This window comes from Rhea americana, unplaced genomic scaffold (assembly GCF_003343005.1).
Source record: "Rhea americana isolate MKP2758 unplaced genomic scaffold, rheAme1 scaffold_42, whole genome shotgun sequence".
NCBI lineage: Eukaryota > Metazoa > Chordata > Aves > Rheiformes > Rheidae > Rhea > Rhea americana.
This window is the reverse complement of record NW_028186557.1, coordinates 1,066,163-1,086,011: the sequence shown is the minus strand read 5'-3', so window position 1 is coordinate 1,086,011 and position 19,849 is coordinate 1,066,163. Positions and strand designations below refer to the sequence as shown.

The 19,849-nt window shown below is 40.3% G+C and overlaps 2 protein-coding genes across 3 annotated transcripts in view; one reads left to right on the top strand and one right to left on the bottom strand.

Annotated features, from left to right (window-relative positions):
- BRF1 (BRF1 general transcription factor IIIB subunit) overlaps nt 1-19,849 on the top strand; it is a 167,694-nt gene that overhangs the window by 58,601 nt on the left and 89,244 nt on the right. Inside the window, exons 4-5 of the mRNA XM_085315015.1 lie at nt 6,151-6,182; nt 15,049-15,121. Of these exons, the coding sequence (XP_085171141.1) occupies nt 6,151-6,182; nt 15,049-15,121 (105 nt within the window). The remainder of the gene's footprint in view (nt 1-6,150; nt 6,183-15,048; nt 15,122-19,849) is intronic.
- Nucleotides 17,090-19,843, bottom strand: BTBD6 (BTB domain containing 6). Of its 2 annotated transcripts, XM_085315017.1 has the most exons (5): nt 19,800-19,843; nt 19,422-19,716; nt 19,096-19,186; nt 18,728-18,846; nt 17,090-18,479 (listed from the first exon to the last, which is right to left on the bottom strand). In XM_085315017.1, the coding sequence occupies exons 2-5, from the start codon at nt 19,625-19,627 to the stop codon at nt 17,447-17,449; spliced, it is 1,449 nt and encodes a 482-aa protein (XP_085171143.1). In that variant the 5' UTR covers nt 19,628-19,716; nt 19,800-19,843; the 3' UTR covers nt 17,090-17,446. The 2 variants fall into 2 exon arrangements, with proteins under 2 accessions (XP_085171143.1, XP_085171142.1); XM_085315016.1 differs by having other exon boundaries at nt 19,422-19,843.

The window sequence follows — 19,849 nt, the reverse complement described above, 5'->3', positions numbered from 1 at the left end:
AGGGGTGGTGGCAGCTGGTGTGAGCCAGCGTGAGATTATTCTGCTCATTCGTATTGGTGTAATGTGCTGGGCAAACTATAGCTTTAAAATCCTTTAAAAAATCTTTCCAAACGCTTCTATTCTGACTTTTGCAAACAGCACCGCGTAAGGCTCGTGCCATTCTTCATTCGCCAGGTCTGGGCAAGGGGTGGTTTTCTCTGCGCCTAATTTATCCCACTTTCCTATCCCTGCCAGCTGATTCACGTTTCCGAGCTTTTATGCCATGTGCTGGGTTGAATACGTAGTTGTCACCTCAGAATAAATCTTCCCAATCCGCACCTCTGAGTGCTGTGAAACTTCTTTTCTTTCACTGTAGGAGGGTCGTAACCTCTGCAGGCTTTGGATGCAGGGAAAAGAGCGCGAGCTGAATCCCTTTTACCTTTACTACCTTTACCTACACGTTACTGCTGCTGTCCCCTTTCCCAGATGCTTTTTTTAAGTGCTCTTGCTTAAATCCCATGGTGAAGTTTGTCTTTTGCCCATTCTGTGCAAATTTTTGCACCGTGCAAATCTGCACGCGTGAGTAAGCGCACCTGCTTGTAAGAACTTTGTTTCGGGCCCCCAGTGTTTTCTGCGGGGATTTTACTGTTTACTTTGTTCCTTTCTTTTTCTCCTGCAGTCGGAGCTTTGCTCCTTTCATGGTGCCTCTCTCCCATTCCTGTCTGCCAACCCCACTTTAAGTTCTTCCTTAAACGCGCTTCTCCTAGCAACCTCTCTTGTTTTCCTCGCCAGGGCTTGTGCAGTTTTACTGCTCAGGGGAAGGAGTCTTTTTTTTTTTTTTTTAATGTTTGGAGACTCTTTGTTTTTTGAATATAGCCAGCTTGTATTTATATATAGCCACCTCATCCAGGTTGTAGATTAACCACACAGCACTAAAAACAGCTTTTAAATTAATATTTACATTTTCATTCTATGCCTTAATTTTCTTTTCCCAAAGTAAATAGACTGGCTGGATTATCTTTCTTTAGCTTTATTCACGTACTCTTTGCTGCTTCTATCCATCTAGCTTCCTGAATTGTTGAGGGTTGATTGTACAAGCATTTTGAGGCAAGAAATGCATTTTATACCTTTGCTGTGTTGCACCGTGTTATAAATTTATACATGACTCTTTAAATAATTTGTAGTATCACACAGGGCAGATTTATTTTCTTAAAAGTCAGTAACACCGGGGGTATGGCCTAGCCTGAATTCTTTAAAGACTGTATTCTCTAAGGGCAGCATTTTCAAAAGGGCTGAACGTTTGCTGAATATTCAGCTAGGGTTACACGCTTTTGAAAATGTTACTGTAAATGGCAGTGACTTTGAAGACTATTAAGAAAAGGCTGCAGCATTAATTTTGTATAGACGGGATTGTACGTGCATTTGGGAGTCTGAAGTYTGACATAGCTTGTTGCAGGCTTTGGACTCACCCAGGCTGACGGGCTGAGGCTCCAGCGTGGGCACTGGAGATGGAGAAGCAGAGAGACGGAGAGAATTGGTGTCAGAGCCTAAGTCAGGTCTCAAGTGAGSTAGAAAGCTAGATTTCTAGCTTAGGCATTTCAGGTAAAGCCATAAAATCAGGTGGCCTCACTGTCAGTCTGCTTTTTAAAAGGTGTACCTCGGTTATTGTACAACGCTGAATCAATATGATCAACTTTCTCATAACAACTAAGGCAAAGGAGCTGCATGGAATGAAAAGGGACTGCTAGCGAAATGCGCTGCGCCTGGGGAAGGAGCGCRGCAGTGCTTTTTGTCCTTTAACAGCTAGGCATTTTGGAATATAATCCTATGAAATACAGACAGGCAGTTTTGTGAAAAGAAAATAAAACCAAATACATGCCAAAATGCATTCCTCCTTTTGCCTATCCATTTATCTGCAGGTAAATAAAGTGAACTTGTTATGAAAATGGCATTTGTGCTTAGCAGTTTGGTTATTGATATACTCAAGTATAGCCTGTGCTGTGTGCACTTCCTTTTTTTGCATGGACAAAATTGCAAACTTARGAAACTTTGGAAACTTGCTCCATAGGGTTTTAGCATAAAAGCTTCATTAGAGTTTTAAGAAATGAGCTTTCTATAAAAGAATTGGTTTTGGTTATTATTTTCTAATCCTGTTAATTCAGTGTAATTAGGAAGAGAAATGTTTACTTTAAGCAATTAGTATTGTCAGTCAGTTTTATTTAATTGCTAAATAAACATGGGGAAAGTTTGTAAAGCAGCACAGATTTAACTGTGATAAGTCGTAATGAGAAATTCACTTGCTGTATGAAAATATGGAAAGGCGATTTTTTTTTAATTTGGTTTGAAATGGAAAATGAAAAACTGGGTTTGAGATCGGTCAAACGCTGTCAGTACTTTTCCATCCTGGTATCACTCCACTTCTTTGTCAGCCCACCCTTTTGTCATAGCTCCATGCGCTGGTATCCTAAGTGCTTCTGCAAAGTTCCCATCTCGATGTAGCTTATACAAGACCATATCATTGAAATTGTCACTATTTTGTTTGATTTAAAATTTGAAAAAAAAAATCTATATAATATTCAGATTTTTTTTTCTTTTGGCTTTTTACTCAAGTTTTTCACTGATCTTTGCTTTCTTGCTTGCAACCAGCTGTATTGGTGCTGTTCAGTACAGAGAGAGACTTCATATTTTTATATTTTATATATTTAATGGATCTGTTGATAATTTTTGTTAGCAATAGAAAGCATCCTGGTTTCAAATGCAAAAAGGAAGTGTTTCACTAGTGGACAGCACAGATTTTACTGATGTCACATTTCTACTGAATAGATTGCAGCCCTGCTTCCTTAGATGTTAGTCCTCTCTCAGAGGCGGGTCTAATTTTTCAAGTATTATATTTAAAATATAAGTAACAGTTTTCAGACTACTGTACAAAAGCAAAAAAAAAAAAAAATCAGATTTTCTGCCTTCTCCATGCTGTTCCTGTGTGCTTGTATCTCCTAAGTGTGACAGGCTACTATAGTGCTAGAATTCTGCTGCAGTAGCAAGAAATAATCTATCAGTGCCCTGATTATTGTAGCTTCTATCACATGTTAAAATAAGGCAATATTTTTTAGGAGAAGGGATAAGTCTACTTAAACTGTGGTTGTTGCTTTAATAGATGTTCACAGTTATCAAAAGATCTTGCACAATTATTCCTGTGCGTCTGTATATAACTTTGCCAAATGGCAGTTTTGCTCCTGGGAAATGTTAGTACTAAAATCCAAAGGGATTTTGCTRCATATAAATACTTCAGAATTGCTGGAACATATAAAACATAGGCCTATGTAAGGACAAATGCATATTTGTTTTGGTATTTTGGGTTTTAGGTTTCCGGTACTATTCATTTCATCGTGAACTTTTGTTTCCTGTGTTGCCGAGAATGAGATCATCGYTGCCGTGATTCAGTGCGCCCTCGCATTATCCGCAGATTACTAGATGAGAAAGGCAGAAGAGGGAGTGTCCCGACCGCGCGCTGGTCCAAGGAGTCTCTTGAATTAAGCGTTCTGAAGTAAAGCTTTGAGGTTCATCTCATTTTAATTTAAAAATTTCCAGTGATGGGCAGTCAGTTGCATACCTTGGTGAAGCTGGTTAAAAAATAAACAGTGAAAGCAAAGCAGCTGAAATGGTGGAAGCGTGGAGGCTTGTTTTTTTTTTTTCTCCCACTTGGGTCCATTTATAACCTAAGCTCCTTTGTGTTTATATTCTGTTATTTTGTATGCGTGTATCTACGGTATCAGTAGCTTTTTATCCCTTTGAGAACTTCTCCGTGCGCTGGCGTGCTGCGTGTGTTAAAGTATCATTGTTTTCTTCCTGCTTCAAAGAAAACATTTATCTTAACGATTATATAATTTTAAAATACGCGTTACGCATTATCTGCCGTTCTCAGCTGTTGTTGTACGTCCTCTTGCGCTGTTCCCACTCTAAAACAGAGCTTGAAAACAACTGCCTGTTTTTACAASCACTTCCCGCTGATAGCGGTGCCCGCGGCGCGCGCCGAAGGCCGGGCCGGTGCTGCTGCGTGACTCCGGTTTCCCCTTTGCTTTTGCTTCGCTCTAGCAGCTGCGCAGCTGATCGCGGAGTGCCGTTGCTGGAGGCTACCTCGAGTGAAATGCAGAAATGCCGCATTTTTACGGTGACCTTTGCTTACCGTCTCGCTGGACACTTGAACTAACTTCTCTAAGGAGCGAAGCAACTGCAGCTTAAGCAGCTGTAGCATAGCTCTGACTTGCTGCAAAGTTAGTGTTTCCCAACTTACTAGCTCTGATCTTTTGTGCCTGCAACCACATGCAGTGTAAAAAAAAATATATATATATATATATATATGTATATATACACATGTGTGTGTATATATATATATATATATGTATGTGTATATTTAAGTAATAAAGCCGGAGCACTCGTAATGTGTCGTTAAGTGTAGGTCTTCCACCAGGATGTTTTATTTAAGAGTTTGATGAGGATGAAGAATACTTCATCCTCAGTAGCRTACAGATTTTTATGGCTTGAACTGAAAGGCCGAGGCTAGAAAACTAGCTTTCCGGCTCACCTGAGACCTGGATTAGGCTGTGACGCAGATCCTCTGCGTGTCTCTGCAGTGCCCGCAGAGCAGCTCCGGGGCAGCGCGGCGCTGACGGTCGRGCCTCAGCCCGTCGGGCTGGATGAGTCCAAAGCCTGTGGGCCTCCCTCCTCGGTGAGCTGGCAGTGCTTAGGGTTCTTAGCCTTTTATTACTAAACTCTTTCCGTTTTCTCCTTTGTCACTCCTGTGACCAAAACGTTGCACTGAATTCAGTACTGCACTGTTTAGGTTGCTCAGAACTTTTTTTTTTTTTTTTAATTTCTTACTGAATTAAATTTTTAAGATTACTTTAATGGTTTGTGCAATATTTTCTCTAATGGATTTTGGATTTTTCAGAGAATTACTGAGAGTTCCCCTAATTAAATATACTACTACACTGCATTATTAATGCTAAAATTCACTTTCACCTAGTAATACTAACATAATGCGATGTGTTGAATTTTGTAACAAATTTGGAATACTAAATTCATACAATTTTAAATGCAAACTAAGGACAGAAGTGCTCAAGGATAAAACTTCTTAGTGAGACAAATGTTTATATATAAACTGATTACATTATCTGAGTTATTCCTCTTCCACAGCTGATAATGTCCAGGGAAAATCTGTGATGTATTAGTCCAATATACTTTAAAAATTATATATGCTAATACTTACTTTACCAAAACGTACCAAATTATACTGAGATAACTTGCAGCTATTTCTACATTTCCCGATACTGGATTTCTTAAAATATTACTATATGGAAACGCACGTACACCCTCCCCATAGGCAGGTCCCTCGCATTTTACCTTGATGCTCTTTTTAATCGTAAAGCCAGAGCTCTTTTACAGCCTCACCTGGCTGGCTGCTGTCGAAATCAGCCTGCGCTCACTGCTTGCGCATCGGTGAAGAAGCCACCTTTGTCCTTTAAGGCTTAACTGCTTTTATTTTCTTCTTTTTAGATATTGGTAAGACAATGTACTTATGCATGTGCTTAATCCCAGTGAAACCTAATGGAAACCTGTAGTGGTTTGGACTCGTTTTGGAACGACTGCGAGCTCCGAGCGTGCCCACGAGGAGCAGCAGGCTGCGACCTGATCTTTTTTTCTTAGCAATTCAGCAAGACGATGGGGGGAGCAGGAGCTCGGCGCCGACTTTGCTGGTCRGAGGAGAGAGCCCGGAATGGCGTTTGCTTCCCTCCTCCTCGGCAGGTGCCCGCAGAGGAGGGCGAAAGAAATGCGCTGCGCTTTTCCTAGTCTGCTCGTCCCTCGCTTTCTCTGCGCAGCGGGATCGTGGTGTCCTGAGCGTAGGAGGCAGGTGATGCTTTATGTTTCTCAAACGAGGTGCGAGTCACGTCYGAGACCATCGTCCGACGTGCACAGCCCGTGCTGGGAGCTCGTGCCGGTGGGATTTCCTTTGGAGCGGGACTGATGCTCCCCGGTAGCACCCAAGCACCCGCTTGGTGCTTCCCTTCTGCCATGCTTCAGCTAAACTTGGGCTTATTGCTTCCTTTTTTGGGTTGATAATAAAATGAACGCTGCCTGATTTAACAAGCATTATATTCCTTGACTACTTCACAGACATGTTACTCGACCTCAGTGACCTCCTTCAGGTATTGTATCTACTTTTGTTTGTACCTGTTATTGAATTGTTAAGCTTTAAGATTAATTGCAAGCAAAGAGCTATCGGTATGGGCTTTGGAGGGTGTCAAAAAATTCTGAATGAGAAAATCACCAAGTTTGTTAATCAGGATGTTTGGTAAGCAAATTTAAATGTAAAATATTTTTGTTTTTAATGTTACAAATAATGCATCAGCGGTTAGTATAATCCTTCCATCAGGGTCGTTGCAGTGGCACACAGTCATGTGTTGCACATTTTTACAATAATAGTTGTTGAAGACAGAAATAACTTTTTTTGGTAGGTAATACTGTGTAAACAGATTAGTGCGCTAGAGAGACTTGCTTTATAACATGTATTTTAAGAGAAATGTGAACTTGCTCTGTATGTGGAAACAGAAAGCTCTTATTGACCTAAGCTGTCTCACTCTTTCTCAGTGTTAAAACTGTTTTACATACAATGTGAGTAGGTTAGTTGTATCTATTTTTGCCTTCCCAGCTGTCTTTGTAAATGGCATCCTTCTGAAGCCTATTTATTGCTTAAAGCAATCCACGAGAATTGCGGTAACCAAATGAATCTTCAATTCTAAAAATTACCAACTTTTTTTAATTTCTGCCAAACTCTCATTGAATTAATATTGATTATTTATAACCAAATATTGTGTATGTAGAATGAGAGGCTTATTTTTCTTTTAAACACTTGGTGATTTTTTCATACCATTTGTTACAAAATAGGATAATCACAGTCATATGACGACTGTTCACAGAATATGGAGAATTGGAGGTATTGCATCTGCTGGGGAGAAGGGGGCAGAGTCACTTTTTTTTTCTTTTTTCCTGTACATTACAGCCAGAAAAGGTGGTGAGATGGGGCACATGAACAGCAGACGGTTAAAGCGGATAACTGAAGAGATGGGAGAGTCAGAAATAAATTAGTAGTGTGGAAATAATCTCCTCTAGAAAGAGGAAGAAGCAACAACACAATTTAAATACTACCTGTCTGTGATTTCTGAGGTTCTCTACTTTCTAGCTGCTTAAGTGATGAATCGGAGTAAACAGGGATGTTAAATGTCATTATTTTCTGTAGTGAACCAGAAACAAAAGTCCTTCTTAAGAATGCAGAAAAGAGCTTTTTAGGTCCTTTATTAATTTTTTGTTTTATTTTTGTTTTATTTTCCTCTAAAGCTTTTTTTTTTTTTCTTTTAATCCTCCCGATCAACTATATACATGCCTAAAGTGAAGTTAAGCTACCTGCAAAGGGCTTCCTGGGTGGTTCTTAGCTTTTGCTGCTTCAGTTCTCTTTGAAGTTGGCGGCAAAACAGTTACTACTCAGGCAGAAAGTTTTGGTAGATTTTGCTTTAGATCGGCCTTCGTTCAAAGGCTGCATGCCTAGGAAAGAAAAGGAATTAATTTGCTATACTGTAGTATTACCTTGAAGTATCTTTTTCAAGGACAGCTCTCTGAAGCTGGGAGGAGGCTGTCACTTTTTTTTTTTTTTTTTTTTTTTTTTTTTTTTAAAAAAGTAGTAGCAGTGGTATTATCTTTCCAAAATACTACCTTTTTTTGACTTGTATATACAAAATAAGTAATACCGGTCCAGATAATTGTTTTTCTCGGTCACAAATGAGAGAGATATTAATCTCCTGTCAGGAAAAAATGTCATTTGAAAGTCTGAGAGAAGAAAAGAAAGAGTCACTGCTGAGTATCACTAACTCTTGCTTGGATGCTACTAACAAATTGAGTTTTTCTACTCAATTTTCAATAGAATTTTCTACTTGAGGCAGCTCTGCTGCTGCTGGAGGTGGAATTTCCTGAAGAACATTGCTAAGTAAAGCCTTGTGGAGCCTCTTCATAGAGGCTGCTGAGAACATTACAGAACACCTTCAAGTATGTTCCAGTACCTTAGGCGGGGGGAGGCACGACAACCTTTCATGTGCCTCTTCGTCTGATAGAAGAACAAAAGTAAGCCTTCTAATTCCAGCTACCAGCGAAAAGGATAAATGAAAGCCAGTGGAAAAGGCCACCCATTGCTTCCTTTAGCATCTTGCAACAGGGACGATAAATGCTGTGCCACGCTGCTCCCTCTGCATCGGTGACCACCGACCGGGGCTTGCAGGTGCTGGGAGAGCTGAGACACAACCTCAGAAACTTGGGTTGCTAAAAGTAAGGCTGATAGGGAGAAAGCTAGAACCTGGTGCTGCCTGCAAGTCATTATTTGTCTCGTGACCTCTGTGTTCCCCCCCTCTAATTGCTGGGGTTAGCTTTTCAAAAAAGAAAGAAAAAAAAAGGGGATGGATCTTGTGTGGCCTCCTAGGCTCTGGTCTGTGCTGCTTGTACAACCTCTCTTCCTGTCTTCATAAAGCTGCTATAGGATTTGGCCCCCCATTCTCTCTAAAAAAATGAAAAAGCCTTCCTGTACAGTATAGCATGCTTTTAGTATAGCATTATGCTGCTAAAMATATCAACAAAGGGGCTAGTTTAATTTTCATTGTTAATGGACAGTCTATGGTTCAGAAGTCATCTTCAGCTTTTCTCCTGTAAGGATGAGATGTGGGAGTTTGGCTTATTCTGTTGGAGAGCAATAGTTTCATTTCATTTCATCACAGGTTTTGGAACTTCAAAATTGGTACTAGCTTGGAATAAAACAAAATTCCTCCCCCCCCCCTTTTTTTCTTTTGACACTTCCATTTTTGGGGGCATTTGTCTGTCCCATTTTGTTTCCAGGTGAAATATGTCCTCTATCCTAGAAACTTCTTCTGGAAGTGTCGTCAGAGTCAATATGCCTCTGGTGCATTTGGACTTCAAAGCATAACGACCTGAAAATGTACAGATCACTTCTGCAAATCAGGCTCCTTCCTGGTACAGTGGGAAGGATCATGCTGCAGTTTGATTGAGTTGGAAGCATGAGCAGTCATTGCTGTCATTCTGGGAGAGTGCTCATTTATATTTTCAGATGCTGCATTTTACTTGCAAATATAGTCTTTAGAGAGGTGTATAATCAAGCCTTTTGTTTCCTTTCTTGTTACTCCAGTCTAACTGACAGGCCTTGCTTGTTTGGGAGAGTTAAGAAGCTTGTCCAGCCTTGGCCCAACTCTTCTACAGCTTGTGTTTGCTCATCTGTTTCAGAGCACCTTCATTCCTTCCACCTGGAGGATGACTTGGCTAAAGTTTTGATCTCAGTGTGGTAAAATGTTAYGTTTCTGATCATGGGAAATGGCAGTCTGTCTCTGTCTGGCTCTCTTCCYCCCCCCTTTATTTATTCATTCTATCTTGCTCTCATCTCCAATGTTACAGTCTTTGCAATCTGGTCATAAAAGACTTCAGGAGGAGATGTTGACCATGCTTTGATCTCTGATTTTTGCCCAATGTAGTATCTCTTTTATTGTGCCTCCAGTATGTTCTGCTGTTAAATAAGGCTAATGCTTTCTGAAAAGATGTTAGATAGAACCGAGTTCTTTTTATAGCAGTGTGAAGCACGAAGATGAGCAACAACGGACATGAATTGAATGAGAGATGTGGTGGCTTTTCACCACGAGAACGGTGAAGTGTTCGAACTAGTTGCTTAGGTTTTGAGGTCTGTGTCCTTGGAGGTTTCCAAGACCCTGAGCAACCTACTCTGATCTCATAGCTAACCCTGCTTTGAGCAAGAGGTTGGGCTAGAGACCTCTTCCAACCTGAATTATCCTTCGATTCTAGGTAAGGGAAGAGGGTATACAAGACGGGAACATTAATAAATGGATCTGGATTTGTCTCAGTTTCTCTTCCACTTCAAAACTTTACTCTCAARCCCCTGTTCCCCTCTCTTCATGTTGTCAAGTAACAATTTCATCTTGTCTAGAAGGATCTTCATTGTGAGCTATTTTCGGAAACTTGTAGATTTTGAAGCAGCGTTGGCCTCCATGATTCCTCTACATTTGTCACAAATTATTCTTTTACTTTCTTGCATAATTGGTATTATTAYAAGGCTTACTGTACAGCTGTGATACTGGAGGAAGAATATGAGGACTACAGCATATGTGATTAGCAGAAGCAGACTCTCCCGTAGGAGGCCCCAGACTGAAGGCAATGCTTTGCACCACAGCTTGACAGCAAGCTGCTTAATTTGGATTGGTGTCTCTTCTTGAGCTGCAGGCTGACAAGACGGGTTCGATACATACCTGTAGTTTCATGCATTGTTTGTCTTTTGAGAGTAAATGAAATATTCTGGTTGAGGTACAGACCAAAAAAAAGCAGCTTCATCTTATTATATGGAGAAGGGTAAAAATAGAATAATTTTTAAAGATACTCATTTGCTTTGTTTTTAATACTCTTTGCTCATTTAAAGATATTAGCTTGTTGACTGCATTTGCCTTTATTGCCCCTATGCAAATTTGTATGTTGATTGAGTTAATTTAAACAACCTGGTTGGGACCTTCAGGCATTACTATAGTAAAATGTTAATAATGAATCAAATAACCACAGGTGCCTCTTTCCCCAGCAACAGACACTCTCCTTAAAAACTCATTTGCTTTTCATGCTTGCTTAATTATTTAGGCAAGCAGCCATGGATGTTTCGCAGTGTGAATTTGCAGCGAGGTCCAACTGCCCAGGCTTCGTCTTTCCGAGAGACAGAAGACCTTAACCACTGCCAGCCTTTGCAGCCTTTTCGCAGGATGCCAACCCATGATCTTGCAAAGCCTTTTTGAAAATTGCTCCTAGGGAAAGGATGTTTACTCATGAATTTAGGAAACTTATCGAGTATTTTTGCTAGAGCGTGCTTACAGCGTTACTGATCACTGCTATCAGGAAGGTAAAGCGATCTGGTAACAGTATGAATGTGTGACTCTGTTTTCCAAAGAGTTTTAAATTCTGGAATATGTTAGATTGATCAACAGCTGAATTTCCTTGTTCCTGGAATGGAAATATTAATAATTATTTGCAAAAGTGGAAGTATGCTGGTGTTTCTGACCACATAAGGTATGATGTGGAAGAAAATTATGGAAATTATGAAAGAGGAGAAATGATTAAAGAAAAAAAAAAGCACTTCCTCCCCACCCTCTATAGGAGTGTCTCTTTATGGTCAGCATCTGATGACTGACGGATATGAAATGAAATGACCGTGTCTCTGGAAAATAACTTATTGCGAAGGGCAAAGAGTATAATAAGTAGGAGGATGTTTCTTCAAAAGATGTAACTAAATTGTTGAAAGCCATCTCTTCCGCAGTGGCTGCTTTTAACTAAAATAAAATACATCTGTCACATGAGCAGGAATTAACTATTGGTTAAGGACAACGCCTTATAGAATCTTAAATTCTCCTGTAAAAACTTTGGGGTAAAACTGGCTTGTTTTGCTGTGCTTTGGTAAACACATACTTTTTCTCTGAGGGATTTATTCCTGCTGAAGAATCTTCATTGAAAAAGAAAAGAACAAACCTCATAGTGGCAATCCACTATAAATTTATAAATGGATTTATGATAATATTTACATAATGGATTTATAAAATATTCATTTGTAAATGAATTCATTTAAATGTGGACTGAATATAAAATATTGCAGTAAAAGCTATCGGGGTATGCAGATACACCCCTTCTGCCATTTGGATATTGATGCTCAAATCTAATGATTGCTTGAAGTTCAGTAGATTTTAGTACCTATGAGAATGTGCAAGCAGCACAGAGAGTACAGCTCTTGTGAAAGTCTGTAAAACTGATGTTGCACTTTGGCAATTGTAATTCAGGATAATTTGTGAAAATACTGTGTTTTTTTTTTTCAGTATGATCCATGTAAATGAAATAGAGGAAAGAGACAGAAGCTTATGTTGTTAGCTTTAAAGCTGCATCAATTCAAGTCTAAGCCAGAAACATCTTTTTAGAAGGGCATTTTTGTTTATTTGCTGTACTAAAGACTCATATAAAACTAGGTTTTGTCTATGCAAATATCACATGGCTCTAAACTTGGAGGACTAAGCTTTCTATGGATTGGAGTATATGAATTTTAATTAAAATTTCTTAATGAAGGGCTAGAAATTAAAATAGGCCTCTGAATTAATTYTTCTAATTCTCTGAGTTTAGTAGAATGCAAAAAGCCTAAGTACAAATGATAAGACTGAAGATATCTATTGTTATTTATCAGTCATAAATTTCATCATGTATTGCACATACAGGATATGTTTGTGTGTGTGTGATAGCTCAAAGCAGTGATGGTGGCATCAAATTTTAGCRAAAGGGCCTTTTTTCTCCCAAAGCAGTTCCTAAACGTCCTGCTTCAGCAGTACAGCACTGTTGCCGATTTCTGGCTGAGCCCTATGCCGTCTTTAAGTTGTTCATGAGGAATACCCAGAAACCGTGAGCATTTGATAACTTTTCAAGGTGAGAAATACATTCCTTTAGCATGCCTGAAGTATCTCTGAGTACAGATTTCCCAGGAAAACTGGAACCTCTTAATTAGTCCTCATTTTCTTTATGACTTTAYACTGGGATTAAAAATACGTGACCTTTATGAAGGAAACAATATATACCACGTAATCCACTGCATCTTGTACTTCCTTTCTAAATTGATAGTAACCAGACACTGCAAGAAACTCACACTTGTGATCAAAAAAAAAAAAAAAAAAATCTGTCTGTGCCATTTCTATTTGAATTTATTGTTTTGTATAAATAGACTACCTATACCTTGAAGTCGGTTGTAAAACTCTGATGTGGGTGAAGTGGAAAAGCAAGTTAATTTAAGTACATTATTTCTCAAATAGACCATGGATCTAGAGACTTTTAAACCAAGGATAGGAAGATAAAAATCGCTCATAGGGCAATTTTGTAATGCATTTGTCTCTGCTTTAGATTTAAATCGACCCCGACTTTGATTGCTAGAGCATCACTTRAAAAAAAACAACAAAAAAGCTTCCTTGTATCTCTTTGTATTTGTTTGTTCTTTGAGTGTGTTTATGGAAATTTTGCATGGGAGAAGTTTCCTACCGTGTGACATGATTAGATGGGGACACGCCTGAAATGTTTGGATATCCTGGTGAAAAAGCAGGAGGGAGAAATACTTGTCTGAATTAGAGGAGTCTTTTTGTAGACTAAAATGAAAGAACCAAGTTTGTGAAGCCTCTGATGGAAACATCACATGTGCTTGGCTCTTCTGAAGTAACTTCATTGATTCGTGAAGTGAAATCCTTCTTGCAGAAAGAGATCTAAGYGATGAAGTTTAAGATTTATAGTAACTGGGTTAGCCAACTAAGAAGGCTGGAACGACAGCCAAAAACCCCACTCTTTATGTTAATRTTTTTAAATAAAGGTCAAAACAAACCACCCCAAACGTGCAGTGAAGCTAGAAAATCTAAAGCCAACTGAAACACTGCAGATATTTTGTTTTATCTATGTGGCTCATGGAAAGTCACATGCAGTCAAACTCCTATAGGAAATACTGCATTAATTAGATGCTTATTTTTCAGTATAAATTTCTGTGATTTAGTGGCTGAGAAATATGCCCCTTGTTCAAAGGATATATTTTGATCACTTCCATTCCATGGAAGAATATTTTGACCTTCTCTAGCATTTCATAAGGGGGAAAAAATAGTAAAATCTATAATTTTGTATCTTCTAGGCCAGTCCCACCATTGGTCGGTCAGTGTATGGAGGATATATAAAGCTGTCCACTACATTAGAGTGCATTAAAATCATCTAAACTTGGCTGAACAATCACTTTCAGGTTATATGATAATTCTGAAGATTTCTTCAAAGTTCTGTTTTTGTTTGAGTTCACATAAAGAAAAATTCTTAAGTGCAAGACTACATGAAAATGTGTCAGTATTTTTACTGGCTTGGCATTGGCTTGGGCGTTTGGGAGAAGAATATGCTTTTAAACTAATATTTTTAAAGCACTCCTGTGAAAGTGAAATACAATACCCAGGAGCAAGGGTTTTGTTTCTCTATAGGCTGGTAAAATAATCAACAACTTTGTTGCGTAATTGACTGCTTCGTAAACACCTTCGTTATCGGGGCACAGGAAAGAGGGGCAGCTTGGTTGCGTAAAATCAATAGAGTACGTACTATCTTAAAGAAAAAAAAGAAAAGGTTATTTGTTTGCAGTGTAGGAGGCTGGAGTTTATTATACCRTCTGACTTTGACCTTTATTTATGCCTTGGGGTAGCAAGGTGTGCATGGAGCTTCGTGGGAACGTTTGGGGCTCATCGGGAACTGAAGTAAATCCTGCCTTTCTTGCTGGCCGCAAAAACACATCTTAAAATAGTAAAATAAAACTTCTTCAGACTTTAAAATACTGTATTTGCCCATGCTATAAATTACAAAGTAGAGTATGGAGAGTAAGTAACTCCCCCTCCTTTTTATGTTGTTTTATTGCGTACGATGAGCTGGGGCAATGTCCAACCAATAAGAAATAGCAAAATATCCTTTGGGCATGTAGCACCACTCCTTTCTTCTGCAGAAGAGTTTTGTGTTTGGTTGTGCAATGCTTAATTATCCTACCTTACGTAATTATACAGAGCTGAAATTTGCACTAACATGTAATTATTTGCTCAGGTTTTGTTATGAGTTAAAGACGGTTTATGTATACTGATATTACACTGAAGTCTATTGAATGCTTTAAGTATTAGGTGACAACTGAAAAGTTGTCCAAGTAACTAAGAGCAACACAGGCCACTGAAGAGTGTAATGAACAATTTTTTGTAATTCTTTTTAGTATAAACTTGTGCTTTTACACTGTGCAGATTTTGACAAGCACCTGTATTATTCTATACTTGTGACTTGCATTAATTTTTTTAAAACAAATTAAGTTTTTAAAAGTAACTTTTCCTCTCCATGTAAATAGCCTATTAAAATATTTYGTAGTTTAAAATCTAAATAATGCTTTTTGTTTTTTAATAGGTGAATGTCTATGTGCTGGGAAAAACTTTCCTTCTGTTGGCCAGAGAACTCTGCATAAATGCTCCAGCTATAGGTATTTTTTTGCATTGACTTTTGAATATTTGGGTATATTTTCTGCACGGTTACTTTTAAAAAACATACATATGTGTATATGCATAGTATTGTTTTATATACTGCAGAGGTAACTTAAATGAAAAATGAAGCTGTAATCAGTCTGGATGTAAAAGTAATGCTGACCATAGGCACCTGTTCTTTATAGAAGACTCTCTGGGAGCTAGATGCAGTTTTCTTTTACAGTTAATTTTGTTGCTTTTTCTGAGAGTAGTTTAGGCCATAGTGAGRCAATGGGCTCATGAATCACAAACTTGTGTTTTTCTATAAGCTTACACAAGCCTGTGAAACTTCAGTTTGACAAAGATGCAGCATTAGATAAATAGTTGACAAACTTAGTATTTGTCCGTCACTGTAGCTGAGATGATCAGCACTTGAAATACAAGTGGCTTGATGGAAAAATGAATAGCAACTTTAGTGTATGTTGATTACTTTTTAATTAATGTCATAAGTGACATAATGATGCACTGTGATAGGAAGGCAGTTTTTACCATCTTAAAAAGCTGGATTTGATGCTAATAACCTAGGCACTAGTGCATACTCATCACATTGCAATACTCTGCTAAACTTTGCAGCTTTTAAGCTGAGGGAAKTCATGCCAATTCCAATGAAAAGGGCAAGTTTATAAACAGGTCTCGTGACTGTTACCCACCTCTGTTCAGGAATTTTTCTCCACTATCTTTACCCACTCTCACTCCTACTCTGTTCAGTCTGTATAGAGAGAATTGCGTGTCTTTACTCAGGAACATGTGCGCACACATACACACACAAAACCTTTAGATTTTCTCATTTGGTCACATAACTGCATTCCTGCTCTCTTAGTTTCCAGAAAGAGAACACGCTTGCACATACTGAGCATTGTCGTAACTGTATCCAGATAGTATGTGGCAGGGAACAGCTATCAGCTGTCATGGTGAGCTGGCTTACTTGCAGTAAAAAGCTCCCATGTTTTCAAGAATTCAGTTCCCTGCCTATTTTTCAATGTCACTTTTTTTTTCTTAAGTGAGAACAGCAATTTAGTTTCAAGGTGAAAATTAATGCTATACAACAGTGTAGGAGAAAACATGCAAGCCTTCCCTCTCCCTCCCCCCCTCAATTAGATGTAAAGGAACCTATTATGCATGTGGGAGAAAAAAAAATCCTCATTGTTTTAAACTGCTATTTGAGTACTCTTTCCAAGGTCATTGCAAGAAATTTATAAAGAACAGTTAGTACTTCCCATTGGCTTGTCCATAATGATTGCCAGATTCCACTCAGAAAACTGATATATGTTAGCTATAAAATGGTAAGTGATAGTGTTTAGGAGGGACTACATGTGTTGATATAGGACAAGACCACCCAGCAGCTTTTTAAGGTGATGTCTCATAATTAATACATTGAATGAATGTGGGTATTTCTCTCATGTCTGCTCTTAAAATGTGAGATGYGATGTGCATTTAGATTTGTGGCTGTCAGTAGTATAGCTCCTGGCTAAAATGACAACAAAACCTGTCACTGTATTAGGCTTCAGCTGTATGTCTTGGGCTGTTCAAGTCTTGCACTTTGACAGGTACAAGTGTCATTTAACTTCAGATTGCCTAGCAAACAGTAAATGCAGAAGATGCCAGAAGCATAGTGCRAACAGGCACCTTAAGGATTCAAATATAACCACAGGATGACTTTAATCAGCTTTGATTATACTCAAATTTCTTGTCTGAGGCTTCAGCTTAGGCAACACACAAAAAAAAGCCTGAGTTTCCACATGTGGCAGCTGCCTTCTTCTTGCAGTAGGGGTAGTTCCAGGTACCTGGCCAGGGAGCCTCTGCATTTGTGGCAGTAGGTATGCCTTCTGTCAGACAGCACACCGGCCAGACTACGGTGTAATCACTGTCGTTAGCAGTAGATAAACCCGACACAAGCCATAGGATCAGCAATGATCAAATACACAGAATTTAGGGCAAGTAAAAATGTTTTATATTTCACAGATTCATAAACTGCTCTAGTTTAGAACATTCTGTTTAAGTCAGCTGCAGTCTGCAAGTTAGTTATCTATATACAAAATAAATGCACAGTACGTGCAGAATTTAACATTTTTTTCTGCTTGTTGCAGTCTTAATTAAGTCAAATAGCTTATGAATAAATAAAATAAGATTAAGTTTAAAGAGCATTCCTTCACTTATTTGATAGCCTGATGTAGTAGATAGGTAAGTAGCATAACATTCCATACTGCTGTGGAGTTCTGTAGTAAAACTGAAAAATCCCTTAGTGTGTGCATAGCAGTATTGGAAAACAATCAAAATGAAATGCATCATGCATAGAAGATGAGCTCAGGTATTTGTCCTCCTTGTACTCCAGTCCCATTAGTACTGTCCGAGGAGCACTGGAACTGGAAYGTCACTTTGCCACACTGCACTTCAGTCATTCCCTCTTGCCCAAAGTAACTGAGTTCATTGCCATCGAGAATAGCACTTACATTGTAAAAAGTATCTTGCTCGACCTGCACGGGGTGTTCAAACCATACAGAGAAAGTGTTACTGGATCCATCAGAGGTAAACTTTGTCAGATTTTGAGCGAGGACCACTCCTAAGCGTTTCAGTTCAATTTTGACACTGTATTCAGCCTTGCCACAGCTTGACCCATACAAACCCAGTCCCGCTATAAATATCCGTTTGTCTACGGCAAACTGAATACTGTCACACCGCCCTCTGTACCTCCACTGGTTACTGCGATACGCGGACGACTGAAAGCGGTGGCATCGCTGAGGTACAAGTCCTTTCCTTTTGGTCAGCGGAAACTCCAGTTTGGGTTTATTTGCAGCTGTGTACCATAGGAATATATTGTGAGTTTCCTCTAGAGTAAGGATGTCAGATTGGGCAGCTCCGTTGGCAAACTCTTCCAAAGTCATAGTCGGAATCCGCACCAAGTACAGAGCTTTTCCCAGTACATTCCTCTTGTTCCGCGGCGTAACCGGCAGCCCTTGCCTTTTGCATTCAGCCTCTGCCCAGTTGAGAACAGCTTCAAAAACCACCACCTCCTTGGTGTTGAGCGCCTCCCGGGTTACAATGATCTCTAGTGTCTGCTGATCTATTTCGCAAAAGCCTTCTGACTTCAGTGCCATTTCTGCTTGAGCATCAATCACTTCCCAGCAGCGCTGCGTCAGTTCTGGCTCCTCAAAGAGCCTGCTCTGAGACAGCAGCACACAAGCGTTCTTCGCCTCTAAGCTCGTCTCCAGAAAATTGACGCAAGCCTTTGCTAGGGCCGGCACGATGTACTTCTTGGCAGCGTACAGGGTAGCCAGAACAGTGTCAGCTTCCAGGTCAATCTCATCACTATACATGTATCTAGGTGGGGAGGGAAAAAAAATGCCCTGTATATTTATCTATGATTTCTTAGGAAGAAAATTAAATACAGGCCACAAGAATTAAGCTATAGTCAAAGCTGCTGGCAGTGAGCAACGTGACATTCAGTATTTGTTAGCGTGCTAAGTAAACAATAACACATGTGCATTGGACAATGCCAAGTGAGATATATTTTGTAAAGCTACTTCGATTATGTCCACCTAATTAGTAGGCTTGTAGTGGCCACTTACTTTAATAGGATTAGAAAGGCTGCAGGTTCCACATCTGGTATATGGATTTCAGATTTGACCTCTGCGAGATCACCGTAAAACATAGCGTAGAAGACAGAGCTACCAACTGCCAAGACATACTGTAACATAAAGAAAGAGAAGCCTTAGCGGTGTGTGTCCGTAATAACTGAACGTGCCAGCTTTTGGTAAGAGCTGCACTCAGGGAAACTTAGAAGCTGCAGTTGAGAGATGGAACTGTCTAAGGCAGTTTTGCTCAATTAAAGATGTACAYGAATTACTTCTGAGATTAGACAAGGGCCATAATTAGAGAGGTAACCCTGCTTTTAAGGGAGGGAGAAGGGGATCCGTGCAATGCTGTCTGCACAAACCTTATGGGCAGGAACTTTCTTGGATGCCCCTGGCGGGCCCACGATGAAGTGAACATCAGCCATGAGCTCGTTATTGAACATCAGTGCGTTCCTGCAAGTTTGGAGCGGGGAGAGGCCAGGTCAGCGCGCACAGTCCCCGTCACCCGGAGCCGCCCGCCCGGTCCCGYGCCACGCCGGCCTCCCACCGCGCGCCACGTCCGCCCGGTCCTCGGGGGAGCCCTCCTGGGCCGCCCTCGTCAGGGCAGCCCTGCCCTGGCGCCTCGCCCGGCGCAGGTGGGCGGCGAGGCCGGCGGAGGCAGGGAGGCCGCGGCRGGCCTGGCCCTTACCTCTCGCGCAGCGTGGGGTGGAAGGACTGCCAGTTGGCGCTCTCCAAGTTGTTGTTGTTGAGGTTCTGGAGCTGGGGCGGCGGGGGCGGCTGGGCGCTCTGCTGGAGCTGCAGCGCGTTCTTCTTGCTGTTGGCAGCGGTGGCGGCGGCGGCGTTGCTGTTCGCGATATTGGTGTTGGCGCTGGCAGGGTAAAGTTCCGCAGCCATCTTCTTCTTGAGGGCCAGGGGCACTATCTCATAGCATGCTGGCACCTTGCCGTTTGACTTCACGCTCTTTTTGGACTTCTTTAAGGTCTCTGGAAGCAGAAGAAAGAAAGTCAAACACTTCATGATCCTGCCATTGAGGCACCCGCGGGGCAGTGGCATGAGCAGGGGCTACCGGGTCCCAATCGCGGTGCCTCCGCGGAGGTCCTGTACGCTTCCAGGGGG